The sequence below is a fragment of the Nomascus leucogenys genome, chromosome 7b (genome assembly GCF_006542625.1).
Source record: "Nomascus leucogenys isolate Asia chromosome 7b, Asia_NLE_v1, whole genome shotgun sequence".
Taxonomy (NCBI): Eukaryota; Metazoa; Chordata; class Mammalia; order Primates; family Hylobatidae; genus Nomascus; species Nomascus leucogenys.
Genome location: NC_044387.1, coordinates 66,177,495 through 66,193,238, shown reverse-complemented (window position 1 = coordinate 66,193,238; position 15,744 = coordinate 66,177,495). Strand labels below are relative to the sequence as shown.

The window sequence follows — 15,744 nt, the reverse complement described above, 5'->3', positions numbered from 1 at the left end:
AAAGAAAAGAAAGAAGCAAATATGCATGGGAGGTGACAGGTATGTTAATTAGCCTCATTTGATCATTCCACAATGTATACATGTACCAAAACATAACACTGTACTCCACAAATATATACAATTATTTGTCAATTTTAAAATAATAATTAGTTTTTCTAACAAGTTCCAAGGTGGTGCTGATGCTACTAATCTGTGGACGACACTTTGAAAACCACTACTCTAAACCTAAATATTCTCAATTTTTGAGTTTTTTTTCAAGTCATTGAGACCTCAGCAGAAAACACCAAGTTTGGGAGACTTAAATTTGTTAAACTGCTAAACTGTTCTTTGAGATACTTCATCAGAGGTAAAATAATGACAAAGTTCAAAATAATTCAGTGTTGAGCTGTGTATATGTGCAGCTTAGAATTCCAGACCCCCTTTTTCTGATTTCACAGAAACAATACCCAGGTGTACTCTGTACAGCTTTATAGAGGGCTTCACTTCTGGCAGTGTGAGGGGCTAAGTCCCCTTGCACTTTTTTTTTTTTTTTTTTGAGATGGAGTTTCACTCTTGTCCCCCAGGCTGGAGTCCAATGGCATGATCTCGGCTCACTACAACCTGTGCCTCTCAGGTTCAAGTGATTTTCCTGCCTCGGCCTCCCGAGTAGCTGGGATTACAGGTGCCCCCCACCTCGCCAGGCTTATTTTTGTATTTTTAGGAGATGGGGTTTTACTATGTTGCATTTTTTTTTAACTTTATTTTGCTGAGACAGAGTCTCACTACACTGCCCAGGCTAGAACGTAATGGCTATTTACAGGCACGATCATAGTGTGCTGCAGCCTTCAACTCTGGGGTTCCAGTGATCCTCCCACCTCAGCCTCCTGAGTAGCTGAGACTACAGGCATGTACCACCACATCTGGCTGCCTCTTGCACTTTGATTTAGTAGAGTTTCTCTTCAGAAGGTACAGGGACTGCTTCATAGTGGTCTCTGGAAAAAGCCCTTTGTTCCAATTCCCACATCGGTCACTTCACAATGTGAAAAATATACATAAAATCTTGATATGTTCAAATTAAATAGATCTTAGCCTCAGCCTCCAGGTTTTCCAGAATTGTTCTATTCTATCCATGATTCACAAGACTCCTGGGTAAAGGAGAGGCTGAAATGGCATTTGTGGAGTCGAAAAATGCCTATGTAAGCCAGTTTTCCACCTCTTCCCCATTATTTTATTAGCGCATATGTTATTAAGAGTAACAAATTCATCTCAGTATTGGTTTTAACATTTCAACTTGTATCAGAGGTGTAATAGCCATAAAATGACCAAAGAAGGGAAGAAGATGGTCAAAAGGTATAGACAAACTGAAAATTCAGCTCTAAAAAAATGGCCAAATGACGATATTAAATTAAAAATCAGCATTACCATTTAACAGCAAAAATTTATCAAATTATGCTTGTTGCTAAATATGGAGATGCTAATAATACACATAGTCCCTGCCCTCATGGAGCTTTATTTACTATCTTGCAGAGAAGACCAACAGAACAATCATTACAAGTGTGAAGAACGTTCTAAAGAAATTCAGGTTGCTATGGGAAATGAAACCTAACCTCCCCAAGAGGAGTAGGGAGATATGTGTGAAGAAGGAGGTATCAAGAAAGGTTTCCCAAAGAAACTGACCTCCATCACACAATTACTTAGTTTATTAAGTAATGACCATGTGCTAGACACGAACGATAAATAAGAGTGGGCTAGGCAAAGAGGGAGGAGAAACAGGTACAGATAGCGGAAACGTGCGTGGAATGTTTCCAGAGAACTCAAGCACACAAAGCATGCAAGAGTACAAAGGAAGTTGGAAAGGGAGGCAAGGACCAGAATGTGCAGACCTCTCTAGAGGACTTCTCAACAGTAGGGAAAAGCAGGACAACAAGAGGATCATGTCTGCATCTTAAAAGATCCCTTTCTGTAGACAATGGACTGAAGGGGGTGACCAGTCAGGAGGCAGTTGCTGCATTGTAAGATGAAATGCTGGAAGGCTAGCGCAGGGTGAGGGGGAGTATGGATGGAGAAGACATATTCATAGTGTTTTTTAAATAGTGAATTTTGGCTTTCATGTCAAACACCTCTATTTTCTAGTTCTAACACAGGGCACTTAATTTGTAGGGGCCTCAGTTTCATCACATATGGAGTAGAATTAAAATCTTCCCTATGTATTAATACTTTTTAAGGTTACTACGAGGATCAAAAAAATCATGTGCCTAAATAATATTGCTGGTACATATTACTTATCTACTACATTTTACTCTCCAAAACTCTTAGCTCCATTTCCATTTCTGGCTAGAAGAGGGACATGTACCTCTGTGCTGGGTTTAGAAAAAAGAACACTGCATCACAGCTGATATAACAAGCAGTAAAGAATGTCTATATTGGAACTGGTAAGGAGAATTCAGCACAGTTGTAGAAAAAAGGCAATGCTCTCTTAGCCAAGAGCAACTGTAACAAAATGTAACTTTTAAAAGGATACAATAAAAATCAGTTATCTAGAAATAAATCTAAGATGTGCAGGAGCTGTATGGAGAAACTTAAAAGTGCACTAAATAATATTATGCTCAAGAGCATACTATGCCAATCTTCCCCAAATGAAATCAATGAAATTCCAATAAATTCCCAAAGTGTTTTTCACAGGACTTAACAAGGTAATCCTAAAGTATATAATCTAGAAATCACAAAAACGTAATGTTGGATGAACATAAACAAGTTGTACAAAGAAACTCCAATATTATGTAACATTTTTAAATATATAAAATATTACGTATTGTCATGGACTCATACGTATGTAGTAACAGTATAAAAACATGCATGAGAATGATAAGCGTCAGATTCAGAACAGTCGTTACCAAAGGGAGCAGAATCAGAGGAGCAAAAACAGGGGTTCCAGTTTACACGTAATCTTTTATTTCTTAAAATGAGTAGTGGATACAAAGATGTTTGTTATACTATTGGTCTTTAAAATCTTTTTTTTAAAATATGTCTTAAATATTCCACAAAAATACAGAATGCCTTTTATTTGAAAACCATGTTATTACATGATCTAGTTTAGTAATTCCCAAACACCAATCCAATAGCTACATCAGTAACACCTGAAGTACTTGTTAGAAACAAAGATTACCAGGCTATCCCAGGATCAGGATTTCTGGGAGGAGAGCCATGTGATTCTAATATACAGCCTTAGTAACCCAGGAACTATTAACAGCCAATCCATCAACAAAATTGGTCCCAATCGACAATGAGACATTTAAGTGCTTGAATATCTAATCACTTTCCAATGATCCAACTGTCTAGAATGTAGATTCTAACTTGAGGGCAAAACCGTACAAATTTTAAAATACATCCTTTACTGTATCCTCCCAAAAGACTATACATGTAAAAACTGGGTATATTTCATTAAGTAATAGTATCAAATGATTCCATAGAAGGATATAATTCCTTCATATTCACCACAGGAAATATGCCACAGCAAAATTCCACCAGAGATGATAAAAAGTGCTGTTCTTAAGTTCAAAATGGTTTAAGTCACTGGCAACTACCCTCATGATGTACTTCCCTCAAGCATATAGAAAGCAATAATGCATTTCTTTCCTAATTTTCTTCCCTTAGAATACAATTCATAGCTAACTTTATCTAGAGAAATGCAGAGAACCATGAGAGACATAAAAAATAAATTTAGAAAGAAAACAATTTATTAAAAATTAGAGGTATTAGTACTGCAATGACAATTGTCATAGCCTGCTCCCAAGACATAATGTTGACTAGAGATGACTATGCTGTTAAAATGTATGAAACACTCAAGGGCCTTCTCTCTTGCATTCACACAGACACACACACACAGTTTCCCCTAATATTTTTAAATTACAACTAAAAACAAGGAAAGGGATTATTTTGATGTTCTAAACAACACAAATCCAGTACTGGGCACACAAAGCACATCAACATAAAATAACTCACTTACCAGGGCTTTCTACTCGCTTATAGTGGTAGGGATTGATGCAGACCTCCTTCTGCTTGGAACCAAAAGGAAACTCACAGCATTCCAGTGGTTTTAGTTCATGGTGGCTCTGAAGATCGGGCCAGCGCCACACACGGCAGTAAATGACATGAGGCAGTCCCTTCCGGTGGGAGACTTGCAGCCTGCCATCCAGAGAGCGGGGAATGGTGACACAGTTACTCGGTTGCCCTGGGCAGCTCAAAGCCTTTTCCAGTTCCTCCATAGCACCTTTCTTTTTCTTCAGTTTTTTCACCAAAGCATCAACAGCTTTCTCTGCCCATTTTTCTTCTTCATCGCCCTGTTTCCACCCAAGAAGTCTCTTCACAGCTGGACTTGTAAAGGAAAATAAACTTGTCACATTCATAATGACAGCACTAGTTATACTCCTTGGATATGGTGAAATAAAGCCGTCTCCAAATGCAAAGGACAGCAGAAGAGATTTGTTTATTTACAGAGAAGTCTCTTTAACTTCTTAGTTTGAAGTCCAGAAAAGTAGAAATTACCATTCCTAATGTTTAAAAAAGTAACCCAGTCAGCACCTACAAAAGAAAAAAAGAATGGTTAGAATCATCTTTACCATACAACCAAATTTATTAATCACCATGTGCTAGGTACTATTTTAAGTGCTTTTATGTGATACAGTATGCTGTGGACTGAATTGTGATCCCTAAAATTCATATGCGGAAGCCCTAACTCTCAGTATGACTATATTTGGAGATGGAGCCTCTAAGAAAGTAATTAAAGTTAAATAAGGTCATCAGGGTGGGGCCCTCATCTGATAGGACTGGTGGTCTTAAGATTGCTATCTCCCTCCTCCAGCCTCTATGCACACACACTGAGGGTACTGCAAGAAGGCAATCATCTGTAAGCCAGGAAGAGAGCCCTCACCAGAGCCTGTATTGTCCAGAACCTTGATCTTGGACTTTCCAGACTCCAGAACAAAGAGAAAATCTATTTGTTATTTAAGCCACCCAGTCTATGATCTTTTATTATGGCAACCAAAGCAGAATATATAGCATTTAATGCTTTTCACAATCCTTTGGGTTAGGCAATACAACTGCTGCCACTTTACAGATGAGTAAACTGAGAAGCAGTTTAAAAAGTAAGCCACTGTTAGCAAAAGCTCTGGGATAAAAGCAACAAAGTTAAAAAGTCCAAGTTCTCAAAAGATACTGTAATATTTTAGATTCGTTTATAACCTCTAAAAATATATTTCAAAACACCTCAATCAACAAAAACTGAAAGCAACAGGGAGAAAAAAAAATATTAGTGTAATATCTGTTTTTTGGTTTGTTCTACAAATATTTCTTAGGCTAAAAGAAAATTCCTATTATATAAATGTAGTAATATTTTAGGGTATTTCTTCAGTGAACAAGCCTGTGTCTATGGGCTACAGGGCAAATAGGATAGGAAATACATCTCTTGCTTTAAAAAATTTTGCTGTTTATTGACATAAAAGCAATAAAGCACATGGACACATACTGTACCAAATTCTTTAGCCAAGTTGCCTCATTTAAACTTTCTATTTACTCTTTAGCACATGAAAACATAAAATGTGAAAAAGGTTAAGGAGGTTAACTTTGTACAAACCCTGGCTAAACTGGAGTAGCACCTATCAGACCAACCTCCTTCCAAACAAGCCAGAAAACAAACAAAAGCCCAGCTTTTTAAAGGCATCAAAGAGGAACCAAGGCACTCAGGACTTGAGGGGGCCAAGATCCTGGAGAGAAGGGAAATGCAATGAAGTGAGCTGAATATTCGTCACCACTCTTTCTTTCCAGGGATTTGCCAATAGCTATGCTATGAGCAGCAAAAGGTCTAGGAGCCAAGCAGAAAGAGGTAACTAAGAGGCTAAAAACTAAGCAGAGCTTCTAGTAGACTCATAGTGCTGAGGAACCCCAAAATAACAACACAACAACAAATGGAGTTGAGGGCCTGCTGCGGAGAAACCCTGGTAAATAGTCTAGGCTTTCAATGGAATCTCCTGGAGGAATATGCCCCAGTCTAAGGGCAAAAATGAAACAGATCAGTCTTTACAACCAACCTAGAATCATCTTAATCCTAGCCTTGGTCTAGGTGATGGGTATTGCTCTCTAACAGCTTGCCAGAAGAAAAACAAATTCTCTATAGAGGAAGACAACATCAACCTTAGCCACTACAATTTTAAATTCACAGTATATAGCAATGAACCAAAAGTTATCAAGCATACCAAGAAAGAGGACCAAATGACCAAAACAAAACAGAATAGAAACAGACCTAAGGGGTGACCCAGGTAATGGAGTTACCAGAAACAGACTTTAAATTATTAATGATTACTACTTAATATGTCAAGGAAAGAGAAGACAAGGTTGAAGATTTTAACAGAGAACTGGAATCTATAAAGAAGAATGAAATAAAAATTCTAGAACTGAAAAATATAACTAATAAGACTTTAAATAGGATGAACTTAACAACAGGTTAGATATAGTAGAATAAAAGATTAGTGAGCAGCAAGATTGGTAAAAAATGCTCATACTAATGCAAAGAGAGGGAAAAAATGAAAAATAAAGAACTGAGGAGACATAATGGCTCTAGTAAAAGGTCTAGCACTGCGTAAGTAGTTTTAAAAGAAAAGAAGAAAGACTAACAGAGCAATATTTTTAGATACTAGCCAAGGATTTTTCCAAAACTGTCAATAGACATCTAACCATACATTCACGAAGCCCTACACCTTCCAAGGATACATACAGAGAAATCCACAAATTTCAATGTGTCATATTACAGTAACATTCCTGAAAACCTAAGACAAAACTCTTTAAAAAGGCACATTACCTTCAAGTAAGTACAATCAGGTTGACAGCTGACATTTCAGCATAAACAATGGAAACCAGAAGACAATGAAATGACATCGTTAGTACCAAATGTAAATAGCTGGTAGCTTAAAATTCTACATTTAGAGGAAAAACACATTCAAAAAATGATTGTGAAATAACGATGCTTTCCAACAATCAAAATCTGAGAGAAGTGGTTTACAGCAGATTGTCACTAAAAGAAATACTAACAGGAATTCTTCAGGCAGAAGGAAAAAGACTCTAGAAATAAGCAAAGAACTGCAGGAAATGAGGAAGAGCTCCTGAAGGTGAAATAAGGGTAAGTTTAAATGAATACTGATTTCACAAAACAACAATAGGAATGTCTTGTGATGTTTAAAATATATGTACAATTAAAATGTATGGCAACAGCAAAAAGACATATATGAAGTTAGCATTCTAAGGTCCTTGTGTTATCCAGACCATGGTAAAGTATAATTTACTATTAGTATAATAAGTTATGAATTCATGTCATAATAAAGCAACAACTGAGAGAGTAAGTTACAAATTATAACAAGCTAATAGATGGGTTAAAAATATGGAATTAAAAAAATATATATGATTGGCCCAGTGTGGTGGATCATGCCTGTAATCCCAGCACTCTGGGAGGCCAAGGTAGGAGGATAGCTTGAGGAGTTCCAGAGTAGCCTGGGCAGCACAGGCAGACCCTATCTCTACAAGAAGTAAAAATGTAGTCCAGCAAGGTGGCATGTGCCTGTAGTCTCAGCCACTCAGGGGGCAGAGGCAGGAGGACTGCTTGAGCCTAGGAGTTAGGATAGGCGTTATGATCATGCCACTGCATTCCAACCTGAGTGACAGAGTGAGACCTGCCTCTAAAAACCAAATAAAAATTTTAAAAATGATTAATGCAAAACATATGAAAAGGAGACAACAGATGAGACAAACAGAAAATAGTAAGATTTAGATATAATCCCAAAGTATAAGCAATTACTTAAATATAAATGACTAAAATATGACAACTAAGAGTTGTGGGGAACACTATTTAACTATATTGTACTTAAAAGAGACACACATTAAATATAAGAACACAATATTGAAAGCAAAAAGAGTGGAAAAATATATAATATGCATATTCTACCCAAAAAGTTGGCATAGCTACCCATTCGGATAAAATTGACTTTAAAAATAAGAGGTATCACCAGAGATTTTTAAAGAAAAAAAAGAAAAAAAGGACATTTTATAGTGACGAGTTGAGCCACCATGTAGTTTTTAAATTCCAAATTTTATGTAAATAATAACAGCCTCAAATTCATAAAGCAAAAGACTAACAATTACAATGACAGGCAAACCCACAATCCTAGTGGGAGATTAACATAGTAAATGATAAAACAAACAAAAATCAATAGATACAGAAAAAAAGTGTTTAAAAACTTGATCCAATTCATATACATATTATCACAGCACTCAACAACTGTACAATTCATAACACTTTCAAATACACAAGGAATACTTACTGAAATTGACCATATAATGAACAACAAAGCAAATCTCAATCCGTATCAAAATACTAAAATCATATAGAATATATTCTTTGATTTTAGTATAACTAAGAAATCAATAAAAACATTGTTATTGAAAAGAACCAAACTTTAAAATAACCCAAGGGTCAAAGAAGAAATTACAGCAGAAACAGAAAATATTTCTAACTGAATAATTGTAAAAATATCACATCAAAAATGCAGGATGTGGCTCAAGGCACAGAGGGAAATTTGTAGTCTTCAATGCATGTATTAGAAAAGGAAAAAAGCTGAAAACTAACACTCTAATACCCACCAAAGATTTTTTAGAAGGAAAAATAAACCCAAAGAAAGTAGAAGAAAATGAAAGCAGAAATTTAAAGCATACTAAAGAAAACCTATAAAATCAAAGTTGATTCTTTGAAAATACTAATAAAATTGGATAAATCCCTAGCAAAACTGATAAATAAAAAAGAGAAGGCACAAATTACCAACAAATGGATTAGAATGCAGAAATCATTAGTGAGCCTCAGAAATTAAAAAATATAATTATTATAAATTGCTGTCACGGCAAACTGTGCATGTCTATAGCTACATTGTGATCATCTACACATCTGTCATCTTCACTACAGGAAACGATGTAGGACTCCAACTTATTATTTTCTTACCTTTGGAACTTGGCATAGTAGCTGGCACATAGCTGATTCTCACTAAATGCCTGATGAATAATTTAGCTCCCTGAAGAACTTAGAAAGCCAAATATGGAGCATCAACTCTATTTGGGAGGCTACAGGGCGTCCGCTGTTTTCCTTTTTAAAGAGTTCATCCAAATTTACTAGTTTTTTTGAAGTTGGTATTATTTTCATTTAACATTAAAGGAAAGAGAAAACAAAACTATGCTATTATCAAAAGTCACACTTGGTCAGAGTGTACCTATTGATATGATAATTTCCTTTTACTAAAAGGTTAGTTTTGCAAAAGAACAAGAACTTTTTTCTAGGCTTCTAGGAACAATTTATAGAGGGAGTGTATTTCTTCATATTCTATATGTCCATCTCTTCTTCAAAAACAGCTTTTTAACATTTTAAGCAATAATTTTTAAACAGAATGGCTAAGTTTGTATCAAAATAACTTGGGGCTACTTTAAAATATGTAACAAATACATTTAAACAAATACCCCCAAAATCACTTGGGCGTACTTATTTAAGGCAAGAGTGTTGGGTAATGTAGTATGTAAGAACCACCATTTCAGATTTTTAACTATTCAAATCAACATTCATTCAACAAAGTTGTATTAAGCACCTGCTAAGTATGCCTAGCACAGTGCTAGACACAGGAGACACAGAGGCAAACATGTCTAACATACTGGAGGAGCTCACAATCCACTGGGAAAGCCAGCGTGTAAACAACTAACTCCCATAAAGCAAATTGCTAACCTGCATGCTAATTCTAAAGGACTTTGCTGAGATGTGTTATTAGGTGACCTTCCAGGGACTCAGTCAGAAGAAATACTACGATTATACCATTGCCCATGGGCACAAGAATAACCGAAGAGGAGGCCCATGTGCTGTGCATTTACCTACTATTAACTAACTCTAATATCATGTGATAAAGGCTATAAAACAAGTATCAACAACACTCTGGTCTGAATATTTGTATCCCCTCCCTAAATTCACATGTTGAAATCCTAACCCCAAAGGTGACAGAATTAGAAGGTGAGCCCTTTGGGAGGTGATTAGGTCATGAGGATGGAGCTCCCATAAATGGAATTAGTGCCCTTATAAAAGAGATCCCAGAGACACCTCTCCTCCCTTCCACCATATGAGGTTACAGTGAGAAGAGGCCATCCAGGTACCTTGATCTTGGATTTCCCAGTTACTATAACTTTGAGAAATAAATTTCTGTTGTTTATAAGCCACTTAGTCTATATGGTATTTTGTTATAGCGGCCTACAAACTAAGACAAACAATAATATATAAAAACGGAAAAGGAAAGAACAATTCTAGAGATTTCAGAACATTTTTTTCCAAGAGAAAACAGACTTAAAGGATAAGTAGAATTTTGCAAAACAATAGAGCAAACATTTTGTGTGTTCATTACTTGACAAACACTGTTCACTGCTGTTTATCTATTAACCAGTTTAATCTTAGCAACAATACCTTAGTATTTACTGTGAAGTAAATACTATCATTTTCTTTATTTTACATGTAAGGAAAATAAAATATAGAATAGTTAAGCATCTTGTCCAAAGTTATATAGACAGCTATAAGTGGCAGAACCTGGATCTGAACCCATTTTGCCTGGCTCTAGAGCCAGAATTTTTAAACCACTTTTCCAAATGGCTTGTTCCAACAAACACATGATAGAAATGATAGGGTTTAATCCAGCTGGAGATGATGCAAGGCTGATATGAAGGAAGGGGCAAAACTGAAGAATCTTATATGGACAAGTGGAAGGTTTTAAATCTGAGAATTAACATGATTAGATCTACATTTTAGAAAGACAACTAAGGTAATATCTTCAATACAGAAAGATTTCTTCATACTGGGAGCAAAAAATAAAATAAAATAAAATAAAATTCTAAACCAAGGGCATCCAAACATTATAGAAGCCAGTTAGGTGGTACATGTCTTGAGGCCACTCACAAAAATTAAAGTGAAAGGATCACAGCACTTTGCATATAAACATGTACAGACAAAACAAAATGCAGGCTGATGACTAATTTTACCTGAGCTAAGCATTTTTTAATATTAATATACAAGTCAAACAGGTAGCCTACCTCATATGAAGAACTCAAATGAGTCCATGATACTATGGCCTTGGCAAGACAACTACTTTTTTTCTGCCCCTTTTTGTACTTCCTGCCTTAGTTTATGTCAAAAGCTAAGTGGCCTTATCAGTTTAAAGTGCAAAATAAAAACATGAGTCAGCAAACAGGGATTTCCTTCCCTCTTGTCCAAATATAAACATTTCACACTGACAAAAAAGTATTCATCTAGTAAAAAAAAAAAAAAACCCAGCAGCCTTAAAAATATTGAGATCTTTATTCCAGCAACTTTATCTTCAGAAATTTACTCTAAGGAAATATTCTGAACTGGAAAGGGAAATAGTTTTTGCACAAAGATTTTCATCAGAGCATTATTTATAATAGGGAAAAAAAGAGAAACATCTAATAATTGAAAAATAGCTAAGTAAACTGCATACATCTACTCAGTGGAATATTATACAGACCTTAAAAATTATGTTCATAAAGACTACGTAATAATTTGGGGAAAACTGTAAGCAGAACATAAAATGGTTGGTTATATGTACCATTAACAACTATGTAAATATATGAAAATATTAACCATGACTGGGTTTGGAAGATTAGTAATGTGTCTCTCTCCTCCTTTTCTAAACTTTTCATTCTTTAATGAAAAAATGTAACTTTTGATTTTTTTAAAAAAGGCTTTCCATGCAAATATTTGCTAATTACAAAAAAAAAAAACCCACAAAAATAAATTCATTATCTCAAGCCACATCTATACTTAGAAATCAGGTTGGATTTATAGTGTGATCTGGTTTGAGAAGTAAAAAAAAAACATAATGTAGTTTAAAGCAGTGTTCTAAATTCAGAACGTTTTCCTAAGGAGTCTCACCCATGGGAAGGATTTCTATCAGAACTGCCAGAAGTGAAATTAGAAAAATACTCTTATACTACTCGACATGGCTATTTAATTTTCCAACTTACGTGTTATTCCTTAATATTAAAAGAAAAAAATGTTAAAATACTCTTAACTGCTGCGTAACTTGCTTTATATTTAAAGGAAGCCTAATCAGCCAATTGCAGAACAAATGGGCATTTTCTTCACCTTGGCCTCATCTAGTAAAGCAACAAGTAAATTATCCAACTGCTGTGATTATCAACAAAATACACTCTCTTCCATTTAATATGTTACAGATCCCAAATTCCCACAGCAAGTTTTTTTTAATTACTCTAATTTGTATATGAAGATATAATTGTTTTTTAAAGGAAGGAGTAACCACCAAATGTTACAACCCAAGTACCTTTAATAAAAAGATGAGGAGACAAATAATGTCCAACCACTCTCTGTATCAGCTTCAGACTAGAGGCTGTTTTATAATTCTTGCACCAGTATGGAATTCAACAGACTAAATAAATGCTCCCATTAAATACTGAGGGAATAATTGTATTATTCAATAAAATGAATAAAAAATACAGGCTACAAAAAGTGACTGGGGGAAAATAATCCAAAAACTCTCAGTACTTTAAGAAAGGCAAGTAACAGAAGATAAATGGTCTATTGTCAAATAAAGCAGGCAACTCTTTTCTCCCCCTACTTCTTGTTCTTTGGTTCATTACTCTTTCTTAACTAATAGTAAAAAATCATGGCACAAAGATCAAAGAATTAAGGAACTAAAAGTACAGGGTATTGATTAACTTCACTTTGAAAATGTTTAACAGCTGGATACTTTTCTTTTTTTTTTTTTTAAAGACAACTTTATAAAAATTCTGTTTGATCGGACGGGCGTGGTGGCTCACACCTGTAATCCCAGCACTTTGGGAGACCGAGGAGGGCGGATCACCGGTCAAGAGTTCAAGATCAGCCTGGCCAACATGGTGAAACACTGTATCTACTAAAAATACAAAAATAAGCTGGGCATGGTGGTGTACACCTTTAGACCCAGCTACTTGGGAGGCTTAGGCAAGAGAATCACTTGAACAGGGAGGTGGAGGTTGCAGTAAGCCAAGATTGTGCCATTGAACTCTAGCCTGGGTGACAGATTGAGACTCCACCTCAAAAAAAAATTGTTTGACCTTTTTTTTCTTTTTGGAAACAAGTATTTCCAAGTAACGAAACCACCTATGTGCGTATTTCCAGACTTACATCGCCAGATATCTTCTTGAACAGACAGACTGGTCTTGTGAATACACAGAAAAAGTAAGACTTGAGCTCCCAGAGTAGACCTATGGTGGGCTTCAGAGTGATCATAAGCAAACTGCACGAATTTTGTACTTCAGCATTTTTTTTTTTTTTTTTTTTTTTTTGAGACGGAGTCTTGCTCTGTCGCCCAGGCTGGAGTGCAGTGGCACAATCTCGGCTCACTGCAACCTCCGCCTCCTGGGTTCACACCATTCTCCTGCCTCAGCCTCCGGAGCAGCTAGGACCACAGGCACCCACCACCATGCCTGGCTAATTTTTTATATTATTTTCCAGTATTTTTAATATATGAAACTATTTCACAATACACCTCATTAGATGCCATGGAGATGCAAGATATCTCAGAGACATGTTGTAGCAAGTGATCAATATTAACTGGCAATATTAATTAGTATTACTGAAATGTATGTGTCATCTATCCTAACATCCAATTTTGGATAGGATTCAAGGCCTGGTGAAATCAACTCTTGCCTTGTTTGAGATGCTTAAATTAAAACATCAAAAAAGGTCAAAAGGGAACATGCCAGGGGACCTGTAATGTAATTCTCATTACTCTAAAACAAACTACTTTTTTCTAACCTGCTCCATTTCACTTAGGTACTCAACTGTATAGTCCGAACAAAGATGGAATTGTCCAAGTAGATCATGATTCCAAAGGATAATAAAGACACCTGAAAAATTCCTGACACTTATAGAAACCACAGATTCACAGAAGATTATATACACTAAAGATGTAGGGTTAAAAATGCATAAAAACACAAAGGTTGCAAAAACCATATTATTTCAGCAATTTAAGGCCAATAAATATTTTAAAACAATAAAGAGCAATCCACCATTGCTTGCATCTTTCAAGCCATCTTGTAAGCAAAGAATTGCAATGAGATTTATTGGTAAAAGATGAAAAATTCACAAAATGGAAAAGGGATCATAATCATAATCATTCACCCTAAATAAAATCAGGCTGAATTAATCAGAAGTCCAGAAGAACTGGGAACTTACAAACTTTTGATAAAGCTGAAATAACTATTACTTAAATGTGGAACAGCAGACAACCCACATGAGACAATGGCCCAGCAAGAGGGCTGAGGCAGAAACTGCCATCCGCTCACATTTCCAAACAGAGAAATAGTACCCCTAAAAAACAGTACCCCTAAAAATGAAGACAGGTGGAGACAGAACTCTAGAACAAGTAGAACACAATGATAAGTAGTAGACAGTAGGAACTGTAAATGGTTCCTAACAAAAAGCATGAAAGATTATTGTACAGCTCCTTAAGGAAAATGATAAATATCTACCCTTAAGGTTAAGGCAGACAGGCAAAAAACAAGTTAAAATTTGCTATACAAGTCCAGTGCCATTACAATGAATATAAAAACAGAAATGGATCTAGTTATTTCAGTTCCAGAAAATACCCTAAAGTAGCAATGTTCTTTGATCTGGTTCAACAAATAATATGTTCAAATGCTTCTTTAACCCGGTTACTCCAATTAGGAGCTAACCAGGTTTTCAGATACAGTAAGTCCTTACTGGTTCTTGGAAACTGTCGCTTTAAGTGAAACGATGTAAAACAAAATTAATTTTAGCATCGGCTAATTTATATAAACAAGAGTTAAGTTCCTTCAGGACATTTCTGGTCACAAAATCACCAAACTTCTAAGACCCAAAAGACTTCTAAAATTAACACTGAAATAAATGTGAGCCATATATACATTTAAGAAAGATGAACAGAAACAAGATAATTATTTACCCAATTATTCCAATTCAGGGTTGCAGTGGCCTGAGCCGATCCCAGCAGCTTAGGGTACAAGGTGGGAACCATCCCTGGACAGGACACCATTTCACGGCAGGGCGCACTCACACACACACCTACATTCACTGCAATGGGAACAATGTAGACATACTAATTCACCTAACGTGTACACCTTTGGGATATGGGAGGAAACTAGAGTAGCCAGAGAAAACCCAAGCAGATGTGGGGAGAATGTGCAAACTCCACACAGACAGTGGCCTAGGCTGGGAATGTTTTTTCTCATCAACGTTATAAGGAAATGGCATTGAACGAAATGAGGTTGTTTGAGGACCTGCTGTATTTGTATTGGAGGAGGAAACAGGTGAAGTACCTGCACTCCTCTTTCCTGTTTTAAAACAGCAGTTAGCCCTCAACTTTCAACATTTGTCTCAATCTCAAATGAGTCAAATTTAGCTAAATAAAACTCACCACTAAGCAAAATAAGGGAGAAAAAAACCCCTAGAACACAAAGAAAAATGAAAATGGATAAAACCTTGCTCTTTACTGATGCTAACATACTTCATAAAGTACAGCGCTTAACTTCATTGCTAAAAAGGCTATAATGAACTCTATTTCGCTTTAGTCCTTAGGGGAAAAAATGTATTTAAACAAAATTCCTACACAAGAAAGCCATATGGAGACCCACAGAGAACACAGAACTCTG

At 35.9% G+C, this 15,744-nt stretch overlaps 1 protein-coding gene across 2 annotated transcripts in view; it reads right to left on the bottom strand.

Annotated features, from left to right (window-relative positions):
• SMAD1 (SMAD family member 1) overlaps nt 1-15,744 on the bottom strand; it is a 75,677-nt gene that overhangs the window by 38,503 nt on the left and 21,430 nt on the right. For both annotated transcript variants that reach the window (XM_030816198.1, XM_030816197.1), the window contains exon 2: nt 3,986-4,560. In XM_030816198.1, the coding sequence (XP_030672058.1) occupies nt 3,986-4,385 (400 nt within the window). In that variant the 5' untranslated portion in view covers nt 4,386-4,560. The remainder of the gene's footprint in view (nt 1-3,985; nt 4,561-15,744) is intronic.